The following is a 23,407-nucleotide window of genomic DNA, read 5'->3' on the forward strand; positions in this document are numbered from 1 at the left end:
GAGTCTTTGTCCTGATGCAATCTTAGCATTACGTAGTGCCTTTTGACTTGTCTTTTTTTGTCTTCAACAAAACTGTATGATGAATGTCAGAAATAACGTCTGTGAATGTTGAAAATGGTTTGCAGTCTAGCTGTGGGCTTGATGCAGATGCTAACCACATAGGGATATAGAGCTAGTTGTAGTCTTACAAAACATAGATCCCTGGGTTATACCATAGTCAAAGTTACAGAAAAAGCCACCATAAACAGCAAGCAAATCTTAACTCGACTGGTTAATTTGGCTTACTGAAAATTACCGGAGAATGACATAGAAATGATTATTGCAACGTTATATGTGCCGTAAATGTGGGTTCCTTTGGGTGGGTGGGTCTGCAAATTTATTTTTATTTAAAGCAGAGTTGAGTTTACTTGCAATGAAATGTGCTATATGAAGACATTTGCCTTGTCTTGTCATTTGAGGTATGCCTAACTCTTGTTATCTTAATAAATAGACCTACATTTTAAGAGGATCCATAATTTTTTGTGGAAGTAGAAAACAATTTATCATCGAAGATGTCCTGAGTACAACAGGCTGACTACAAATATACAATTGAGTCCAATTGAAAGTACCTAAACAAACAGATAATGGGAATATTCCACAAGCTCTGGTCTGTCTGTCCCCCGTCCTTCCTGGAGGTGGGCGGGACCTGAGTGCATTCTCCCTTCCTCCCCAGTCCCCTCTCGGAAGTAGACGTATCTGTCTATCCCCTTCTTTTATTTTTATATATTTTTTACATAACCCCCTTTCCCCAACACAGCACCATGGACGACTGAACCGAAGAACGGGTCACCGATTTCACCCCTTAATTTATCCTGGAGTTAAGAGGACCGGATGAAATCCAGCTGTGGTTTTCTCCGCTTCGCAGGGGAGGTAAGGCTTGGGACTCCGTCTACTTACTGGGTCTGAGTCAGCCATTTAAATGTCCCTGCACTGTAGTTAGCGCAGTGTTCGCGTAAACACACTGAACTCCTTTTACATGACACCATCCGAGGATAGTGACCAACGTTTTCAACTTGTAACGTTATGTGATAGACAAGTATGAATTTGTGCGCTACTTTATGTCAACAGACGTTAGCGAGTTGTTAGCGACGTCTTAGAGACGCTAGGTAACGTTAAGCTGTCAAATTAGCTCCGTTCCAGGGAATAGTCTATTCCGGGAAATAACTGAAAGAAATGTTTGGTAATGCACCTGCTTCCGAAAGCCCGGTGATTCCCAGAGAATGGGGCCTCCCTTGGAGGTTCAAGGTAAAGTTCATTCCCGACAAAATTAGAAGTAACGTTAGTTAGTTAGATTTCACTTGGTCACTTAAGACTGTCACTGACTTGGCTAACGGTACAGTTAGCTAGATACAAAGCTATCTATAGGTTAGTGAACTTATTAAACTAAAGATAGGCTATTTTATAACGTTATGCTAAATAAGGATAACGTTACAGCAAGATAAATGGGTTACTTTAACGTTACTACGGTGTGTTTTGGGGTTGCTTGAACAAATTGTGAACTGTTAAATGAACTGATTCTTCAGTGAACTTGATAAACAGACATGACCACAAGCCTTTTTCTGACAGTGTTGTCAGTACGCTTTGCATAACTATGAACAACAGGGCAGGAAAGAAGAAAAGCATATTTATTATTTTTCATAATTTACTGTAGGGATGGAGGATTTAGATTCATTTCCTGTAGTATATGTAATTTATACTGTAACTTCAGTATCGAATGACGCGATAGTCCCAGATAAATCAAAGGGATAATAACCACTGGGAAAATAAAATCTCTGACTGTTGACGCTCCCTATAAGTATAAAATAACAGTGTGAGAGGGAAAAGTTACTCTATGTCTTACTGGGCACAACTTGTAAGCATGATGAGGGGCTGCAAATAGCGATGTATTCATTTTTAGGGGTCACAAGTCAGAAATGTTGGGGACCACACTGCCATTGATCACCACTTAGCTAACGCTGGGGTGTATTTGCCACCTCCAATATTGTCATAAAAATGGGTGAGGATGACTAGGACGTGTTTAATAAGTTACTCAGTTAAAATCAGTTATTCAGTCTTTGGTTCTGTCGCACCTAGAATACTGCCCTTTAATCTGGCCATCAGCAACAGAATCTGGCCTAAAGATGCAGGTTGTTCTAAATAAAGCACTTGGCTCTACATACGTTAACTACATGCATGTACATCTGGCAGGGCTGATGGTTGAATGGAAAATCTCTTTGCATCTCCTAATGCTATTGCGAAGCGTCATTAGTACCAACCACCTGTCCAGCTTGGCTCACCAGATACATGTGGCCCCTCTGGGCATGGTTATAGCACAAGAGTTGCAGCCTCTCCAAGAACCATTTTTTTCGTAAAGTCACCATCACAAACAGGTCAATAGAACTCTGGATTTCTCTGCCTGAAGACGTCATATCTACTATCAATAACAAAATAACTTTCAAAACACATACACAGAAATATCTTGCCAAGTAACAGGATAGGCACATTCCCCCACATGTATATGTTTGTTAGTTATGATATGTATTGTGTTTCAATGTTAAGGACCCCAGGAAGAATAGAATAAACGATAAACAAGAAGTGAGAACACTGACTTTACGGTTGACAGAATCTTTAAACCTAAGTCTGAACTAATGATACCAAATGTGTCCTAAAGTGATGTCAGCCAGCACTGTCACGTCATGGTTGTTTGTCTGAAGTATAAACCAAGCTCACCAGTTTTTGATAGATAGGTGATTTGGAGTATGTGGTGGTCTGATGTGCTTTGTTCCTGTGTGCAGGTAGCTGTATCCAGTGGGGAGGTAGGCTTAACCAGGGAAGGAAAGAATGAAGTTCTTCGAACCCTGGGGACGCCAGAGGCTGTCTTTTCTTTTAGAAAAGGCTGCCTCTAGGGAAGCCAAGATGTGGAGGGTCTATGTGCCAAAGAAGCCCTCCTCACAGGTGAGGATTTACCTCTGGGTATATGGTACGCCGTGGTTTACTTGTAGTGTAGTAGAGAACCTCCTCCTACGCATTTCCGGCTTGTCCTCCTCCTGCCTCAACCGGTTCAAGAGTACATACCATCTCTTCCAATGCCTTCTCTTGTTTCTGCATTTTAGTAATTAATAAAATAAGTAATTAAAAGTAATAAAAGTAACTGCTGTTCAACATTGATCAGCTCCAACTCAGCATGATACGCTCAGTTTCTGTCGCCATTGTTTGTAGTAGCCTACACCAACAGTGGCTAAACTCAACATAGAGGAACATAGAAACCCAACTGCCAGTTAGCATTTTGGCAGTGTAATTGCAGAGCGACACACACACTAAAGCACAAGTATAAATGTTCACGACGGCACGTACGTGCCTCGATGCAGAAATAAATTGCCCTTTACTGTAACCCAGAACCCTACTGAACATCACATGCTAGGATACAAGCTATAATTTGAAGAATAGGACTGGCAGATCTAAGGCATATTATTTATCACACTGTCAACAGATGATGTTCCATTTGCAACTTTAATTACAACATACAAGAAATGTATCAAAATCTTAAGTATAAATGCAGTGGAAATCGCTTATAGTGATCATGTCTGTCCGGGTCAAAGTGAACACGATAAGCAGCTGTTTTTTCTTCTTCTTCTTTTTCCCCCCCTGTATATTACAATCTAATTGACATTTTTATACATGAATATAAAATAATGAAGCAGACAGCTGTGCTATTTACTGATTTAAATGTGGCCCTCTCATGCTTCAAGCCCTGCCTGTATGGTCCGGGTGAAAGCGTTACTCTCCATTCACCTGACCTACCTGCTGCAGAGGAAGAGCGGGGGTGATATTTACGCACTGTAAAAGTATCAAAACGCCAGCAGAGTACAAACGGGAGGGCAAAATACCTCACTGAGCCTAGTAGAGGAAGAGATTACATGGAACACTATCACCATGATCACTATAAGCAAGTGACTCCTGGTGACACCGCTTGTTTTTAACCAGAAACAGAAGTCTCGCTCAAGGACAATTCTCGCTTTGAAATCTCGTGAGAGGCGAGTTGAAAAGCCGGGTGGAGATGAGAGAGAGGAGTTTGTTGTGTACGTAGAGGAACTGCTAGCAAGGCTTTATTTCCTAACGTTACTCCAACACAACAAACTCCTCTCCAACTCTGACTCACGTTTCCACCATCGTCTTCGTGCAACAGCTCACCTCTCACAAGATTTCAGACTGAGAATTGTCTTTTCTGTTTCTTATGCGTTTTCATATTTTCTGGCATTTCTATAATGTTACGTTGTCAGATGTTAAACATGGCCAAAGCTTCAAATAATAAGGTGTGAGTATTTAAAAGAAATCCCTGTGAGGCCAAAACCTCAGATATCCCCCTGTTCTGAATGCTCTGTTTTAAACTGTTTTTTTTTTCTACTAACGGCTCGGTATGATATCATTCCAAGCCGGATTTCCATATATGGTTATTTGCCTGAAGCCATCTACTGCACGGATTCCAAAACGTTGTATACCTACTGGTCAATTCCACATTAAAATATGTAAAAACAGGGCCCAGGTTTCAATATTTACCAGTGGCCATTCGTTAGTTAGTAGAGTTGGGGGGGGGGACTATCTCAAATACACAACTCTATATAAATAATAAGTTGTATCAACACTATGTATTCCTCACTGACACCAAGATGTGTGTTTGTTCTAATTACAAAATAAAAACCAGTACAATTTAAGTACAAAAAAAAAAACCTGATTGGTGCATTCCAAAGAAGTACAACAGTTTCCTCATATCTTGCATTATTACCGTCTACAGTGGTAGACAATAATGAAGTTGTTCATATTTTTTATCCTGCATTAGTACTTTAGTATTTTCCTGGAACATTTCCTGTGTGGGGCTCCCCCAGCGTCCCATGAAGTTGGGATTGTATCGTCATCTAATCAAGCATATTGTGCTCATTTAGCTAATTGGATTGACAGTTGGGTATTCTATCTGTACAGAGAAACTGCAGTGCTGCAGTTAAACCAATGGAAAACAGTAACTTATATAAAGTGGAATATCCAGATAATAAACGTCATATTTAGGGGTTGCATAAGCTGTGAATGTTTGTCATCAGTACAACAGTAATGTATTTCCAAGAAATATGTGTTAAATGTTCATGATGGTGCTTTAATTCCTATTCTTTTCTTTCTCCACTCATGTTCTTTTTTTAATATGCCTAATTTGTCCCTCCGCTGTTCGTGACACCTTTGCAGATTACCTGCACTTTGTTGTCCACATTCACAGCTGATCTAAAGGTTTAGCTATGCAAATTTAATGGAATTAGCAGAGGGGGTAATCTCTGACTCTTAATCTGAGTCACTGCAGCACGTTCATGTCTCTGCCAAATAAATCAGGCCAACACCACACAATCGACCTCCTGTTGTTGTTGTTGTTGTTCTGTTGTTGTCTGGTTATGGACCCCAGAGTGCAGCCAGGTTAGCTAAGCAGGGAAACCACTGTTCTCTATGTAAGCACAACTTTTTGTGTTTTTCCCCCCTTCACTGGGCTAATCTAGGGGAACAGAACATTTCACATCCTCAAATTCAAGCATATCCTGCTTGAACTGTCTCAGAAACCGCTGTTGATGTGGGCCAATAAAGCCTAATGAGTCATTGCATATGATATTGAGATATTCAAATAAACCCCACTTTATATAAATAATAACAAACACTTCTTTGTCAAGGCCTTGGAGCTATTTTGTGTTGATAATAAAGTTGCCATTAAAAGGCAATAAATGACAGCACTGAGAGAGTTCGGACACTTATCAGTGCCTTTGGCCAGGTTAAAAAAAATTCTTCCGCTGATACCTTGTCTCTGAACAGCTTCCTCCTTTTGAAGTGAGGAAGTGTACTGTAATGTGTAATGTAATTTTTTTCTTGTTAAAATGGATTTTACAAAATTTGGTTTGAAAAAATATCATTCAGAAACCATTATCAAAGTCAAGGTATTGGTACCTGCACAGATCAGATCAGTCTAAATTTTCTGAACGATTCCCTGCCCTACGGACAGAGTGGTGTAACCTCTATAGAATTTGTTCTCCTTATCAAAGGTTTGTGCAGCAACTGACACCCTGCAGTCTGTTCATGTATGTCTTGAACTGAAGAGACTAGGACTGAGAAGTTAGTGCAGTATCTAATATGGGGTTATTTTACTACAGTACAAAGTCAGTCTATATTAATTTGTTAACATTTACATAACAAAGCTGACTTGTATCTGTCACCTGTTATACCCAGGTCAGACAACACATGTTGCCCTGGTCCCTTCTTTACAGTATATCATGCAGTATATTTTGCTGTGAAAAGGAAAAGTCAGCTGTAGAATTATTCCAGTTGTCAGATGGTTCACAAATGTAATTCCTGGAATATTTTTGTATCAGGTTTGGTCTGGTTGTTGAGCTGAGTTAAAAAGATCCTGTTTGTTCATTTAGTGGAAGTATGTCAGTCACAAAAGCCTCCAGTACATCCTGCCTGGCCTTGTTTGGCCCTGTAGTGGAAACCAGGCCAAGTGCGTCTCTGAAATAGCATTGCTGTCTTAAAGAGCTGTGTGATTCCTTATGTCCAGTGCTGGCTAGTAACGCGTTACTGTAATAATATTACTTTTCCCAGTCACTAAGTAGTGTAACTAATTACTTTTCTAAAACAGTAATATTATTACTAGTTACTAAGGCAAGTAACGCTGTAAATCCACGACTGTGTGACAGCTCTGTGGAACCAGACTTTGTTGTTCATGTCCGCTGATAGCCAAACACTAAAGGAAGAACGGAGAACGAGGGAGAGAGGCGTTCTTTCCACAGCTGTAAGTAGCTGCTGCCATTATTGTGTAACAGTCTAAGATGGAAAGAACATTGTTGTCTAATGTTAACTCATCAGGAGAGAGTGGCTTTAACGCAGCGTTTTGTAACTGCTGAATACTGCTCTGATAAACAGGCTACATGTGCAGTAAAACAGCTGTTTAAAAGTCGGGATTTACTTGCTTTATTTTTTATTTCAGCCGCTGGTGATAAGAAGCATAAGGCCTAGGCTATATGCTTTGTAAAAACCACACTCCTTGCTGCTGTTATGACTATGATGGGCCTATTCTCTCTCGCTCTCGCTCTCGCTCTCGTGAACACCGCTGCACAAACCTGTCCAAAGTTAGAATCCCCCCCGTCATTCTGTGGGAAACACTGAAAAGTTATATAGTAACGTAACTAGTTACTTTTATCACCCAGTAATAAGTAAAGTGATATTACTTTTTTAAGGAGTAATAAGTAACTAGTAATATATTACAATTTCTGAATAATTTGCCCAACACTGCTTAACCTTGCCGTCATTTTAACGCTCCATCAAAGGCTTCTGCCTCATTTTTCATAAGTAAGACGGAGGATAGATACGTGTGATGGCATCTTTTATTGTCACCACGAGGAAACGGGTACAGGAATACAAGTTCCAGTGGTCGGTACAAACATCCCTCAGGCCTGCTGAGATGAGGCTGTTAACCTTGTTGCTTGTTGCAGGATACAGACATCACCCCGGCCCAGCGGGACGAGGCCGTGCGCTGGCTGACGGAGCTCCACAGCAGACTGCAGCTGTACCCAGAGACCCTGGTTTTAGCTGTTAGTATCCTGGACCGCTTCCTCGCTCCCATCAAGGTAAATAAAACCCACCCACAGATTTTTGTTGCTGAGTGTTAGCAGGACTATCAAATGGAGCCGCTTTTATTGAAAAATTATCTCTGCTTTTAAGTAAAAAAAATAAATATATAATTATATATAATTACAATATAATTAAAATATGTGTAATATTTTAATTATAATAATAATCCCCAAGATTTTATAGTTTATACTACTGCTATTACTGTCACTACTAATTCATCGCTACCAAAAACCTTTTTAATACATTTTTGAAGACGCTTTATTTAAGGTATAAGTACATTCTGTCAAATTCCATTTCTTTGCTAGAGTTTGTGAATTACAATAATAACCATGATTTTTTTCATATCTCTTACTCCTATGACGCGTCCGTGTCAACCAGGTCATTGGAGACACTGTTTCATTGTGAACCATGGAAATGGAAAACAACAACTATATTTGTTTAAATGTGATCAGATAAGCCATGAAATGTAGAGTTGTGATCATGCAGGGTTTGGGTGTGGGGTGCTAGGTAAAAGCTCCTCAGGAAGAGAAACTAAAGGGAACAGGATGTGTCATCTTCAAAATGTTCTGTTCTGTCAGGCCAGGATGACGTCTCACACCACAGGCAGGAAGTTAGTGTTTGTAGCTGAGGAATAAAATGTTCCAGGTTTATCAGGAGCTGGACTGTGTATTTCAGACTAAGTGTGTGTTTGTGTGGGAGCAGTGCTCCTAAGCATTTGAGTTTCTTACATCCATTTTATTTTGTGATCTGAAGTGCCTGATTATTAAACACTGATACTGTTAAAGTAGAGAACAGACAGCTGACTCATGCTTTCTGTTTTTTCTCTACCACAAAAATGATGATTGATGTTTGAAATAGTCTGAAACAAGTTGCGTTGTAGGCATTTTTGCTTACCAGTGCTTGAATAAAAGTTAGCAACTTTATTTCTAAAAAGCAACTAAGAGGGTCTGAAAAGTGTGTGTGTGTGTGGAGCCCTGCCCAAAGTGAAGTCACACAGAGAGCAGATTAGGAGAGGAAGAAGCAGCGCGACCAGAAATGACAGCAAAACGCGTCCCTATCTGTTTATTCTGGCATCATGTTGCTTAAAATGTTTGTGACGTTTCTATGTAAAAACACACATGTAACCACAACGGGCAATACTGAGGTCAGCAAAATACCATACAATACAATGCCATAAGTTGATAACGTAATAATTGTGACAGGACTAATGCCGATACTTTTTGTTTGTTGACGCACAATGATAAAAACGCTGTTTAATTGGAAGTGTGTCATCAACATCAATGTCATGTTCAATGATGTGTGTACGTGATGGCGTGTCATTAAACAAGACTAGACTTATTAATCAACTGGACAAGCTCAGACTGCTGCATACAACAGGATCAATCAGGCGCTGTAACGCAAATGTAAAGCAGGAACAACATGAGGACCTGAAGACAGAATCATCCATGAGTGTAGGACTAACATTTGCTTTGAGTCATGGAGTCAAAAGCATCAACCGAGTCACGAGCATAATATAGCTAAGCAAATTCACATGACACAACTGAGATGATGTTCTCAGGTTTGGGAAAGCAACTAAATAGTTGGTTCAAAACGAAAGTGTAGGTGTAGCTAATAACTTTTACAATGGCTGAGTTCCAGTAAGTGTCCCACTTTGCCGCGTCCCTCGGTGAGAATGCAAAATACAAGAACCTGGGATTGGCTAACATAAATGGAGTGCAGCAGTGCTTTTCCTGGGATGACATGTTAAAATGTCTTCTGTGAAAAAAGTATGAATCTGAGTTTATACATGGCCGCACATTCCTGAAAAGTGAAAACACCTGTGTGGGAAGACGGTGTCCTGAGCAACAGAGTGGTCTCTGATCTGCCAGCCACAATTCAAGTTCTACACAAAAAACAATATAATAGTTACATTATATATGTTGTCAGCTGATGTTAGGGTGACTCCAGCACACTGGTGTACAACTGACTGTAAAAATTTCAATGACTTACTGATTGATGATATTATTTGTCTTCAGGCTCGTCCAAAGTACCTGCGCTGCATCGCCATCACCTGCTTTTTTCTGGCTGCTAAGACCTGTGAGGAGGACGAGGTGAACACAAACACCACGACACACATGTAGAAATACACACATAATCAGACAGACACTGAGGCTAGAGCCACATGATTACGTTTTTCTCTTAAAACATAACTTTTGCTGCCTTTTACACCTGGCATCCGCACTATTTTGGTGTTTTCGAACCCCTAAAACCCCTTTTGAAAATTCTACTGACTCCGTTTTAGTTTTAAAACTGAAAGCTTTGGTTTTAAAACAAAAACGTATTGGTGTGGAAGTAGCTTTAGGTGCAAAAAAAAGAGCATGGAAAGTGACAGTTCTTGTAATTGTGTGTGTGTGTGTGTGTGTGTGTGTGTGTGTGTGGCTCAGTGTGTGCCTTCTCTGAAGGAGCTGGCTTCCTCCAGCAGCTGTGGCTGTTCTCCGTCAGAGATCCTGAGGATGGAGAGGATCATTCTGGACAAACTCAACTGGGATCTGCACACGGCCACAGCACTGGATTTCCTGCACATCGTACGTCTGTCACACACACCCTTGCTTTATCTGGCATAATCTGAGCTCCATTGGCTTATTTGTTAAATCCTCATTGAACACTTCCCACATTCTGAAGGACTGTCCTCAATGAATTATTGATCACTGCTAGTCACTGTGAATCTGATCCATCCAGATGGTATTCAGTTTGTGTTTGTAGATTTCTCATCAGTGCAGCTAGTGGTACCTGGTGGCAAAAAGACGTTACTGCCTGCCTTACTACAGATCCTGCTGGATGATTTTTCTTTGCTTCACCTCCTGCAGTTTACTTAACTTAAATATGTTTTGCTCAAATCTGTTACATCTTTACTTTACTTTTTTTAATAATAGTTATCTTGATTTTCGCTTAGTGGTGACATTACACAGGTCAGTGTTATTGCATATCAATATAAACATAGTGAATAACAATTACAAATGCACTACCTTGTATCTTCCCTTCCTTCCCAGCACCACTTCCCCACATTCACCCATCCGATATTGTCTATAAATAATGGGCTACACAAGTAAGTTATATGTAACATGTGAAAATAGAGAAGAGCAGTAACAAACAAAGCTAAAACAAAGAAGAGATGATAATCCACAAACATCATGTTTCTCTATTTGTACATCACATTCAAGATTCCGTTTTTACTGATTTAGCACCACATCACTAAACTTCTTACATTCCATTTATCCATCCCGAGTCTCTCCTACCTAAACAAGCTCATCGTTCAAATTTCCACTTTCAAAATAATGTATAAATTGTCCCCACACTATTTGAAAAAAGTAATTTTTTGCCTTTGAGGATATGTTATCTTTTTCATTGAAAGACAGCAGGACATTTTCTTTCAGCCACTAACCTATTTGAGGACTGAGAGGGCAATTAGATGTTTGCAGTAAGCACATATCGAGAAGAATTTGTTTACTTCTCTGTATATATGTGGTGGCTGGTGCACTCCCAATATAAAAACATTTTGATCAAGGGGTAACTTGAGAGCTAAAATCTTAACAATAGAATTGTTCATTTCTCCCAAAATAAACTTGTTTTAGTACAGTCCCAGAGACAGTGGACTAAAGTCGCCCTTTTCTGATTACACTTGATGCATGTATCTGGATGATTGCTATCAAATGTTATGCAATTTAACTGGAGTAATCTACGTACACATTGCTAACAACATGTGTCTAATAGTAGCAGATTGGGTTTTAGTTTTAATACAAGCATCCTGCCATTTATCAAATGTAATCTTTACTTGAAAATCCTCCCTCCAGGCATTTAACCTCAGATAAACTTTGCCATAACAGTTTTTCTCTAAAGCAAAAAGAGATGCCCCCCCAATGTTTCATTGTAGACATCGTCCGATGGCAATTTTGTAATAATAAATAAATAACAAATAAAAATGGAGATAAAGATCAGCCTCTAAATATTGTGATGTGCTCTGAAATATTATTGTTGGTAAGACTCTCAGCAGTAAGGCTTATATTAAGTATTAGTAGTATACACAGTACTGTGCCAAAGTTTTATGCAGGTCTTGAAATATTTTCTTAAGTAAGAAGTCTTTCAAAAATAGATTAGTTAGTGAAGAGAAGAAAAACTCTAAATCAATATTTGGTTGATTTTTAAATTGTCTAAATAATGCAACAAGAATTAAAATTCACTTAATTTACTTTGAAGGTGGTATTTTGCTTTTAGGCTTTTTCCCTCTCCTTTATTGAGTTATTTATCTTTTTTTGTGCATGCAACAGGTTTGCAAAGAAAAAAAGCCCAAAGTCCATCCCACAGAAAGCTCGTTTGTAGCCTTTTCCCTTTCATCCCTGTGACGACACAACAAAACACGCGTCATAATGCTCGCCAAGCGTCTAGGCAGACACGCCCTCAAAAACACACTGTGCTGCTGCACACCTCTCCTCTCCCTTCCAAACCCTAGCTACCCTCCAGGCAGTCAATGGACAAAGTTGTTACTGTGATGTAGAGACAGAGTTCAGTTAAAACTTTTATGGATGAAAGAAACTTTTGTTACAGATTAAGCTGGTAAGGGGAACATATAAAGCGTGTTTACCGGCTTCTCACAGTTCTCACTGACCTGCCCTACTCTGCTTCTGATTGGCTAGTAGTCCTTAACTAGGAACTGCGCATTTGCAACTCCTAACAAACATCATCCGTCCATAGCTAAAACCAAGTGTTCAACACACAGGGTGAAAAGAGGAACTGCAGCAATGTGCAGTATGACAAAAATAAAGGTGTTTTTGTAAATTAAACCCTGTAAACCTCTTCTGGTACAACCCCTAAATAAGATTTTGAACCTGAAAATGAATACTACCTCTTTAAAAAATTCTTCATCAGACAACTAAATATTTGAAATAGAATATGCTCGTAATGATGATTGTTTTTCTCCAACCCCGCCTCCTCTTCTGCTTCTCCCTTAGTTCCATGCGATGGTGTTGTCATGTCGTTCTGGGTTTTTGGACTTCATGTTGGGACTGAACCGCTCTGAGCACCTCACCATGCTCACACGGCGACTATACCACTGTCTGGCTGACCACATACTCATACAGGTACACACACCCATATACACTCACCTGCCAATTTATTAGGTACACGTTGCTGGTACCGGGTTGGACAACCTTTTACCTTCAGAACTGCCTTAATTCTTCGTGGCATACTTTCAACAAGGTCCATATTTCAACTTTGGTCCATATTGACATGATAGCATCCCACAGTTGCTGCAGATTTGTCAGCTGCACATCCATGATGTGAATCTCCCGTTCCACCACATCCCAAAGGGCTCTATTGGATTGAGATCTGGTGACTGTGGAGGCCCCTGGAGTACAGTGAACTCATTGTCCCGTTCAAGAAACCACCTTGAGATGATCTGAGGTTTGTCACATGGTGCATTATCCTGCTGGAAGTAGCCATCAGAAGATGATACACTGTGGTCATAAAGGGATGGACATGGTCAGCAACGAGACTCAGGGAGGCTGTCGCATTTAAATGATGCTCAGTTGGTACTAAGGGGCCCAAAGTGTGCCAAGAAAATATCCCCCACACCATTACCCCACCACCACCAGCCTGAACCGTTGATACAAGGCAGGATAGATCCATGCTTTCATGTTGTTTATGCCAGATTCTGACATCTGAATGTCGCAGCTGAAATCGAGACTCATCAGACCAGGCAAAGTTTTTCCAGTCTTCTTTTGTCCAGTGTTGGTGAGCCTGTGTGAATTGTAGCCTCAGTTTCCTGTTCTTAGCTGACAGGAGTGGCACCCGGTGTGGACCTCTGCTGCTGTAGCCCATCTGCTTCAAGGTTTGACGTGTTGTGCGTTCAGAGATGGTATTCTGCATACCTTGGTTGTAACGAGTGGTTTTTTGAGTTACTGTTGCCTTTCTGTCATCTTGAAACCAGTCTGCTCATTCTCCTCTGACATCAACAAGGCATTTTTTTTGTCCACACAACTGCCGCTCACTGGATATTTTCTCTTTTTCCGACCGTTCTCTGTAAACCCTGGAGATGGTTGTGCGTGAAAATCACAGTAGATCAGCAGTTTTTGAAATACTCAGACCAGTATGTCTGGCACCAACAACAACACCACATTCAAAGTCACTTAAATCCCCTTTCTTCTTCATTCTGATGCTCAGTTTGAACTTCAGCAAGTTGTCTTGACCACGTCTACATGCCTAAATGCATTGAGTTGCTGACATGTGATTGGCTGATTAGCTATTTGTGTTAAGGAGCAATTGAACAGGTGTACCTACTGTAGTGGCCTGGGAGTGTACACTGTCATTTTGCACCATAGATATATCTGCCGCTCTCTAGTTACGTAACAGAGCTGTAAAGCACATTCTGTTTTCTCAACTCAAGATGGAGGCTAATCACCGTCTGAGGCTCAGGTTTTCATGCATGTGGACATTTGACCTGCATGAACAATGAACAGGTTCAAGGGTTCATTTAATGTATAAAAAAATGTTTGTAGGGTGAACAGGCTGTGGCTGGGTGGGTCCTGTCCTTTAGTAAACTTTGGGCTCTGCGTAGGCACCTCACCTCACAGATATCACTGATGCTCGGGAGATGGGTAACAATGACCAGTTTTAGTCACCCGCTGCAGAGCCCTCCGGTCCTGGGCCGTGCACATCCCATGCCAGTTTGTGATGTTTTCAGTCAGGATGCTTTCCATTGCTTCTCTGTAAAAGCTGACAAGAACTTGGCACAGGAATTTTGGTCTCACAAGTTTCCTTTAAAAAAAAACAGCCGATGATGTTGGTGTCGTCCGCAAACTTCACAACTCCATGTCAGGGTGTACAGCGGGAACAGGAGGGGACTGAGCACTAGAGTGGAGGAGGTGTGTCCACCCTTCCAAACTGTCCAATATTTAGTGAGGTTCTGAAATCAACACATCACATTCTGATGTAGGTGTTGTTATTTTCAAGGTGTGACACACTGAGTTGGGGCTTCAGAAATTACAAAAATATTGCACATGGCCATATTGCAGTTTTGATAAGATTTCAATTAATAGTTCTGGCCCACACTGAGTGGAAGGCAGTGGAGATGGCATCCTCTGTGGATCTGATGTTTCTGTTGTGAGGGTCCAGGCTGGCTGGGATGTTGTTCTTTATGTGCTGGAGAACCAGTTTCTCAAAGCACTTCATCAGAACAGGGGTGAGTGCCACAGGGCAGGAGTCGGACTAGACACTGCAGACTTTTAGGTGCAGGAAAAATGATGGCTGTCTCTCCTGTGTAATTTTATTGGTCACATTATGCTACCATATGATCAGCAGTAAGCCAGATATGATTGTTTGTCCCTCATGTGTTTCTGTAGCTCAGAGGATCCATGCTGGCCTTGGCCCTCATCACCTTGGAGCTGGAGACCTGTTGTCCTGACTGGCTGGCTCTCACCATCAACCTGCTGAGGAAGGCACAGGTACAAGACTGACTCTATTTCATTATTGGGTACAACTTGTGGCCAATCAGAAGCTCTAAATGTTCAGTGTGGAATATGTGACCAAAACAAATAGAAGTGTTGGAAGAGAAGCGGCAGAAAGCTCAGGTTGAGCTTCTGTGAAGAACCAGATCAACAAGCAAAGAGGAAACTCCTGATAAGTTTAATTCAGTTCCTCAAAATGGATCAACATCTGTCATCTGTAGACAAAAAACAGAAGAGCACCGATGTCAAAATTCAAACTAAAACAAAATTCAAACTGCACTAAAAATACATTTTAGATGAAATATTACAACATCTTCACTCCTTGTTAGCCAGCAGACTTTATCATCTCAGGTGTAATTGTTTTTCTATGAGAGGCTCTGGAAGAGAAGAAGACAAACAGACAGAAACGCAAAGGAAAACAAACTGTCGTCAGAGATCGCTAAACATGTAGTCTGATGTAGCAGGGGGGAGAGGTGGCATTTGGAAACGCTGTAGGAGAGCAAGCGCAGAGGAACTGATGTGACTACTTTAACATTAGAGAGCAAAAACAGACCTAAAGAGCTTCTCTTTTTTCTGGTTGATTGTCTCTGCAGCTGCTGTTTCCTGGTTTAACTCCTCCCCCTCTCCGTTTGCCATCACAGCCTTTTAAAATGGCTGTAAGTCAATAAGCTCATTGTCCCTGACTCTGTTTGAGCAAGGCAGTGAGTGTCAGCAGGAGACAACAGCAGTCTAACATACTGACATTATCAGTCACACAGCTCGTAAACTAGTCAAATAAAACTGTCAGACTTATCATTGGATACTTTTGTTTTATTCTGTAGGACATCTTAAATCTTTATTTAATGTTTATTTTTTATCCTCATATTTTACTGTCCTTGTTTTAATGCTTTTCTGTAAAGAAATGAATGAACTGTACTTTAAAATGAATAATGGCCATTCATCATTTTGACTCATTAACCAGTCTGTCCAGAGAAACAATATACAACAAATAATGTTGAGGTTGCCACAATTACTGATCATGCACCACAGAAGAAAATTGTAAATTATATAATTACATAACATTTAAGGCGAAATAAAAGTAAATTATGTAAGCAAAAATAATGAACTTAGTTTATTGCATATTTGTTATATAATTTAATTACTACAGTTAAATCTACTTTTGGCCAGTTTATTAATGTTGTTTTCATGATGCATGATGCTGACCAATGTTATCCAGCTGAAATGTTTCTGTTAATTCTCATCGGCTAATCATCAGAATGTTGTTTGATCTTCCAACATGTCCTGTAATGAACACTGTTGCCTGTAGGGGATATGTCTTTCTTACAGCTCCCTCTGCTTCCACCTGTGTGTCTCCTTTGTTCTTCTCTCCTCCTCCTCCTCCTCCCTCTCTCTTAGATCGACAGTTCCGAGTTGATCCGGAGTCGAGAGCTTGTGGCTCGTAGTCTGTCCACACTGAGAGCTTCCCTGCCTCCAAACACTGTCTACATCTACCAACCCTTGCAGAACCAAAACACCCTGCAGCCTCCTGCACAGGACCCCACTCTCCCCTGCCGCACACTGGGTATGTGATAAAGGGGAACCTCACTGCGTTACACATCATAGTCTGTTACAGGTCTTGGATTAACTGTGTGTGAAAGTTGTATAAAGCCTTTTGGGGCTTCAGAGGGCTGTGGAGTTTGAAAGAAGTGAGCGTATCAGACCCCAGTAGACCGCTCGTCATCTCTGCCTGAGGTTAGTGGCACAAGGCTACATTAGCAGCTACCAGCATAATGTACCAGCGTCTGGCCAAAATGCATCGTGGGTATTGTAGGTACTTCGACAAGGAAGAAGATTGTGTGGAATCTGTTCTTGTTTATATTGTTTTAGTTCTGACTTTAACTTGAACTTTTGATAGTTCATCCAGAAAGGTATTAAAAGTACTTCTGTGACTTTTTTCTTTCCAGGGACCATCACCTCCACCAACGAGTCTTCTAAGGAGCACGCCCTCGCCCCTGTCCAGCAAGATCTGACACCTGCTGGTGGGGTAGGGGGGAGCCATCAGCCCTGGAGCTCCGTCTTCTCCTCCTCCAGCAGCATCCCAGCTCTACTCTCCCCACCCAAACACCTCCGCCATCTGAACCAACTGCAAAAGGTCACACTGCGCTACAAGGCCTCTGCCAAGCGCAAGGTAACACTATCTCCCTCGCTTTAAAAAAACACAACAACTTCATGCAGGGGCATGAGTAGGGCAGATAAAAAATAATTGTTAACTAATTGTTTGAGTTATTTTTTAAGCTCAGTTTTCTGACATTTTATAGACCAAACGATAAACTGATGAGTCATGAAAGTAATCGGGAGAGTTACTGATAATGAAAATAATAGTTATTTGCAGCCCTACAGCTGAGTCACAATCTAAGTCTGTCTGTCTGTTCAGGTGGAGGAGATGGAGGTGGACGACTTCTATGATTGCATCAAACGCCTCTACAATGAAGACATCACCACCACCGCCGTCCAGGAGGGGGCAACACCTGCAATGGGGGCAGTAACAACAGGTGGAGGAGGAGGAGGAGGAGGTCTGGGTGTTTGCAGTGTCCTGTTGTCCCTACAGGAAGGCAGCTCTTCCCCCTGCCCGCCTCTGCAGCCAGTCAGTGCCTCCTAGAGACCAAACAGGAACCTGTAAACCAAAACCACCTTCACACCTTTCAAATTAAACCTCACAGTTTAAGGATTCAAACTATATTAATTTTTTAATCAAACAGTGACATTTAGGCAGTTCTTTTGGCAACAGTGATGGATCACTCCCTCAGCAATAGGGAACAAAGTCAGGAGAAAAGGACTTTATTCAGTGTTTCCATTTAAAGGCAGCTCCTCAGGAAATGTTGCCCATCAGAGCTGCAGAAATGTCTTTTACTTCACTGCTCTTGATTAAACGTACAGTAAAAGAAGAAAATATTGACGTATAATAAAAATGAAATAGTGATACAAGTAATTTCAGTGGTTAAGGTGGTTTTGGTTTCAGTCAAACTGAACTTCAGCTGTCCTGAGGTCAGTTCCCATCATCCCCTGCAGCGAGAAAACAGAGCCCAAAAAAAATTTAACATTCAAAAACTAAACCTGCTGCTACTATCTTATTAATTCTATTTGTTGAACACAAATACAATATTACAAAAGTAAAAAAAAAAATTATAGATAGAAAAGTGACCTTCAAAAAAATTTTGATTTCTCTACCCCTGTGTGTGTGTGTGTGTGTGTGTGTGTGTGTGTGTGTGTCTCTCTCTCTCTGTCCTGTCCTGAAAGATTTTTGAAAACGTCATCATTTGTCAACTTATATTTGTTCTTGTTTCTTTCGTGATACGTATTTATGTCTTTATTCTGTCTTCTCTCTTTCTTCGCTCTGCATGTTTTCATCTCTATTTATCTTCACAGAGTCTAAATTTCAAGTTTCTGTATAGACATTGTCTGTATTGCTTGCCCAGATAGAATGAGTTATTTTTTTTGTGAAGTGCAATTTGATTGTTTATAAGATGCTAATATAAATATCCCTCTCATAAATCCCTCCCTCTTTCCCTTTCCTCTCAGCTTGTTGTGACGGCTTGACTGAATGAAAGTTTCTCAGGTTGTTTTATCCCACAAACTAAAACGGGTCTCTTTGAAGCTGCCACTGAAATCTGGTTTCCTCCTGCACGTGTCTTGGCTGGCAAATGATCATTTTACTGGTTGTCTCAAGTCACCTTGAGAGAATAGACAAATTATTAGTCACTGCAGCAGCTCTCAGTGGGTTGGAGGTAACCACAGGCTGTCAAACACTGTAGGATCTACAGTACTTGCTGTACAATCAGGGCCCTGTTCTTTAAACCTCGCTCACGTTATCCAGGCCAACAATATGTTATCCAGCTAACTTGGTTCATTGAATGCAGAGACACCAAGGGATCCTGATTTTTTTTCCCAATAACGTACATCCTCTCATCTATAACCTTAAAGAATCTTGAGAACTTGGTGTTAAGACAACAGCTCCAGTTAAATTCTATAAAACTGCATCTTGCTTGACAATAAACCTAACTTTGTTGTCCTTGTACAAAGAAAAGGCCCTGGTGAAAGTCTGACTGCATGTGGTTTCTGTGTTGAAGTAGACAGAGGGAATTAAAGTTATAGTTAATATATCCATATGTAATAAAACAACATTGAGTTATTAAAAGCATTTTAATATTAAGCTAAAAAAACTGCTTTTTTTTAGTTGAGCTGAGCTTCACAAGGACACAAGTGACAATCTTCACTCTGATGTTCCAAAAAAAATATGTGACAGATTCTGTTTTTATGTCTTGACGTTCAGTTTAATATATTTTTATTCCTGCAAAAAGCTCTGTTGTTCCTGCTGTGGGAGCTGCTGGTGACTGCTCCAGGTCCCTGAACCGGCACCAATAAATAAAGAGATAAGAAGAATAAAAACTGCCCAGGCTCTTTGTCTTCATTCATCACACAAACACATTCATGTTCTACATTTAATTTTTAAATAGCTGTGTTTTTCCCAACAGAGCAAAATTTCAGTTCATGGATAAACATTACGCAGAGGTGGTCAGGGGTGAAAGGTCACAACAGGCAAGTCAACAGATCAATGAAGTGTTACAAAAGGCAGTCAGAGCTGAGGACCGCAACAGAAATGATGTTGATGTTATTTCTATTAACCAAGTAAATTCTGCTTTTTATAGTAAGCTGTAGAAAGTGAAGGGACAGAAAGGCAGGTACAGACAAGAAAAAAGTAAAAGGGTAAACCAGAGTGAGAAGGAGAGTTAATATTGGACTTTCATTCATCTGATGGACAGGAGGAAAACTCCAATGGAACAATGTTGCTCTGTGGAAGCAGCTGTTCTTAAATATGTTAGCTATAACAACTATAATATCGTAACAAAACTATAATACTGTGTGTCAGAAGTTGTTTTCCAGCAGTTTTGTGACCAGCCTTCGCATCTCTTTACAGAAACACTTTCCCTGTTTCTTATATAGATTCATTATTTGTGGCTGGTTGCTATGAGGGGTGGAACATTATCAGTATTCTATTTTATTTGTCCAGAACATTCTGTGCTGCCCGGAGCGAATTTGCGTTTATTCACATCTTTGCATTGAACTTGTAATGGTGCCACGCTGTTGGTCAACATCGCAGAGATCTTGTCAGGTGCTAGTGAGGCCTATGAAACACTGGTGTGCATGAATATTGTTACTTTCAACTCGGCCTCATCACGCGCGGACGCGCTTACAAGTGCGAGGGCCCGCCCAACGCTGCTTGCAGCTTTAATTTTCACTATAATTCCATCCATGAGTAACACAACAATAGAATGAATGACTATTTTGGTCATGGTCTCATACACTTTCTATGATAAAATATCTAAGAGCAAAAATCCTATCAGTTGGGGGTTCCTGCAGATCTGTCGCGTTTTCTGTCAGCTCACTCTCACTCTGTATCATCGGTGTTTATGGTTTAATAGCACCGTGCTGGGCAGGTGACAGGTGTGCTTGTAATGTTTCTGTGCTCTGAAACAGTCACAGCACTGATGTAAAGTCACACAGCTGACGGGAATTAGTGCGTCCGCCATCGTGTCATGTTTCAGTCACTGCCAATTGGAACTTGAGCCGATAAATAGCAAATCCCCATGACTACTGCAGAGTCATTTGACCCAGAAATGAATGGCAGTTGAACCCTTTCCCGCTGAAGACAAAAGACAGACGTTAGTGGGGTGTTTTATCCAGTGAGTCTGCAGCCATGCTACAGCTCTGTATGGCAGGCCAAGCAAAAATAAGAGATTTTTTAATGTTAACACAGTGACAACATGTTGAAAACACCTCAACAACACATTACCGTGTGATCTCAGACATCAGGTGATCTCATAATACAGACCATTGTAATGAATATCTGTCTTTGGAAAATAAAAAACCTTTTTGAGCATTTTGATTTATGTTAGGGCTATGACCAGGAGGGGGCACATTCTCACTATCATATCTCACGTGTTAAAACCTAAACAGACCTCTTGTTCAGAGATAAGGCATAGTAAATATGTCATATTACCCATTTTGTCAGAATTTACAGCCTTCCAAAGACTTTCAGGATTAGAATGAGCTTGTTATGTAGGTTAGATAGTATGTGATTTGGCTTTCCTGAGAGCAGACACTGTGCCAAAGTCCTACGCCACCCAAAAATTCTCATTAAAGCCATTTACCTGAGAATATGTGTTAAGCCTATTAGTTAAATTTACATTTTGGTAAACACAAAGATACAAAGAAAAGTAGCTTCTTATCGATTCTTTCTAGAACCACACAGATACTGTAGTTAATATCTGTAAAACCTGCTAATAGAAATTAAGGGACATGAACCAAGGGATGTTAAAATCAATTGTGCATTACAGATGCTCCACAATGCCTGGATTGTTACGGAGTAGCCGATTATACACTTCATACCAGCCAGACTTTATTTAATGTCTGCTTTTGTGACAGTTTATATGCTGGTTTAGCAATGTGACAGACTCAAAATGGTTTACTGACAGTATGAAAAGGCTAGAAATGATGATGGGACTGACGTGATTCCACTGCAAAACTGCTCAAGACTCAATGACTGGAAACAAATCATGCATTCATTTTAAAACGGTTTTAATTGGCCCAAGATTATGAAATTGGTCTGATGGCTCCTCAGCAGCAAACTTCTCTCATTATTTGACAGTAAAATCATGGGTCTGGCTATCAATCTGTTAACTTCAAGTTCATTAACTTTAAGGTCGAATGTATGTGTATTTTTTTCATTTATTTAACCAGAAATCTCCCATTGAGATGCAATGGGCCCACAGAATGCGAATGTGCCATTGACTGACAAAAACCTGATCTAGTCAATGGCGCAGTACTTTCCTGCAATTTAATAGGGCACATTATACAGATGGTAAGTTCTAGTGATGGGCAGACTGCAGTTATCCCCGGACCGGATGGGCCGGGCCTTATGAAGATTATTCTGATTAATAGCAGATGGGTTGAGACGCTGTGCACATTTACTCACTTGGCAAAGCAGTATAAGTCCAGTTTTTATTTAAATCTTAGGTCCCACATACAGTCCAGGTTCATACAGCGAAGTTGTTGGTAGTAAAGCTGCCATCCTCCTGATCAATCCTGAGCTCCATCAGAGCATCCCTTTCCAGGAAATTGAACAAACAGTGGTGGTGCAAGATATTGATGACCCCCACCAGGACTGGTGGGGGTCAGTCTTGTGAGGAGGGCCCACAAAGATGCTAGAATGAATAGCTGTGGATGTGGGGAGGAGCCCATTAAGAATACAGGGACCAGAATTTTGTGCTACGCCCCTGTTGATGACTATGTCCTGCCTGCAAATACAGGTGCTGGTCATATAATTAGAATATCATCAAAAAGTTGATTTATTTCAGTAATTCCATTCAAAAAGTGAAACTTGGATATTATATTCATTCATTACACACAGACTGATATATTTCAAATGTTTATTTCATTTAACTAATGAAAATCCCAAATTCAGTATCTCTGAAAATTTGATTATTACTTAAGACCAATACAAAAAAAGGATTTTTAGAAATGTTGGTCAACTGAAAAGTATGAACATGAAAAGTATGAGCATGTACAGCACTCAGTACTTAGTTGGGGCTCCTTTTGCCTGAATTACTGCAGCAATGCGGCGTGGCATGGAGTCCATCAGTCTGTGGCACTGCTCAGGTGTTATGAGAGCCCAGGTTGCTCTGATAGTGGCCTTCAGCTCTTCTGCATTGTTGGGTCTGGCGTATCGCATCTTCCTCTTCACAATACCCCATAGATTTTCTATAGGGTAAAGGTCAGGCCAGTTTGCTGGCCAATTAAGAACAGGGATACCATGGTCCTTAAACCAGGTACTGGTAGCTTTGGCACTGCGTGCAGGTGCCGAGTCCTGTTGGAAAATGAAATCTGCATCTCCATAAAGTTGGTCAGCAGCAGGAAGCATGAAGTGCTCTAAAACTTCCTGGTAGACGGCTGCGTTGATCTTGGACCTCAGAAAACACAGTGGACCAACACCAGCAGATGACATGGCACCCCAAACCATCACTGACTGTGGAAACTTTCCGCTGGACTTCAAGCAACGTGGATTCTGTGCCTCTCCTCTCTTCCTCCTGACTCTGGGACCTTGATTTCCAAAGGAAATGCTAAATTTACTTTCATCAGAGAACATAACTTTGGACCACTCAGCAGCAGTCCAGTCCTTTTTGTCTTTAGCCCAGGCGAGACGCTTCTGACACTGTGTCTTG

General features: G+C 40.7%; 2 protein-coding genes across 5 annotated transcripts in view; both read left to right on the forward strand.

Moving 5' to 3' along the window:
* LOC123981564 (pro-neuregulin-3, membrane-bound isoform-like) overlaps positions 1–23,407 on the forward strand; it is a 580,451-nt gene that overhangs the window by 80,215 nt on the left and 476,829 nt on the right. The window lies entirely within an intron of this gene.
* ccni (cyclin I) lies at positions 686–19,577 on the forward strand. 2 transcript variants are annotated; one of them, XM_046066471.1, is made up of 10 exons: positions 686–909; positions 2,814–2,973; positions 7,533–7,667; positions 9,687–9,761; positions 10,095–10,235; positions 12,657–12,785; positions 15,045–15,146; positions 16,545–16,710; positions 17,093–17,316; positions 17,563–19,577. In XM_046066471.1, exons 2-10 carry the CDS (start codon positions 2,860–2,862, stop codon positions 17,785–17,787), a joined length of 1,311 nt encoding a protein of 436 aa, XP_045922427.1. In that variant the 5' UTR covers positions 686–909; positions 2,814–2,859; the 3' UTR covers positions 17,788–19,577. The 2 variants fall into 2 exon arrangements, with proteins under 2 accessions (XP_045922427.1, XP_045922428.1); XM_046066472.1 differs by lacking the exon at positions 686–909 and adding an exon at positions 1,155–1,284.

The sequence above is a fragment of the Micropterus dolomieu genome, linkage group LG13 (genome assembly GCF_021292245.1).
Source record: "Micropterus dolomieu isolate WLL.071019.BEF.003 ecotype Adirondacks linkage group LG13, ASM2129224v1, whole genome shotgun sequence".
Taxonomy (NCBI): Eukaryota; Metazoa; Chordata; class Actinopteri; order Centrarchiformes; family Centrarchidae; genus Micropterus; species Micropterus dolomieu.

Bases quoted from the DNA above. Each gene is read 5' to 3' on its own strand.
- ccni (XM_046066471.1), top strand. From the start codon at position 2,860: ATGAAGTTCTTCGAACCCTGGGGACGCCAGAGGCTGTCTTTTCTTTTA. The intron at 10,236-12,656 runs GTACGTCTGTCA...CTTCTCCCTTAG, and splicing joins CACTGGATTTCCTGCACATC to TTCCATGCGATGGTGTTGTC. The intron at 17,317-17,562 runs GTAACACTATCT...CTGTCTGTTCAG, and splicing joins AGGCCTCTGCCAAGCGCAAG to GTGGAGGAGATGGAGGTGGA.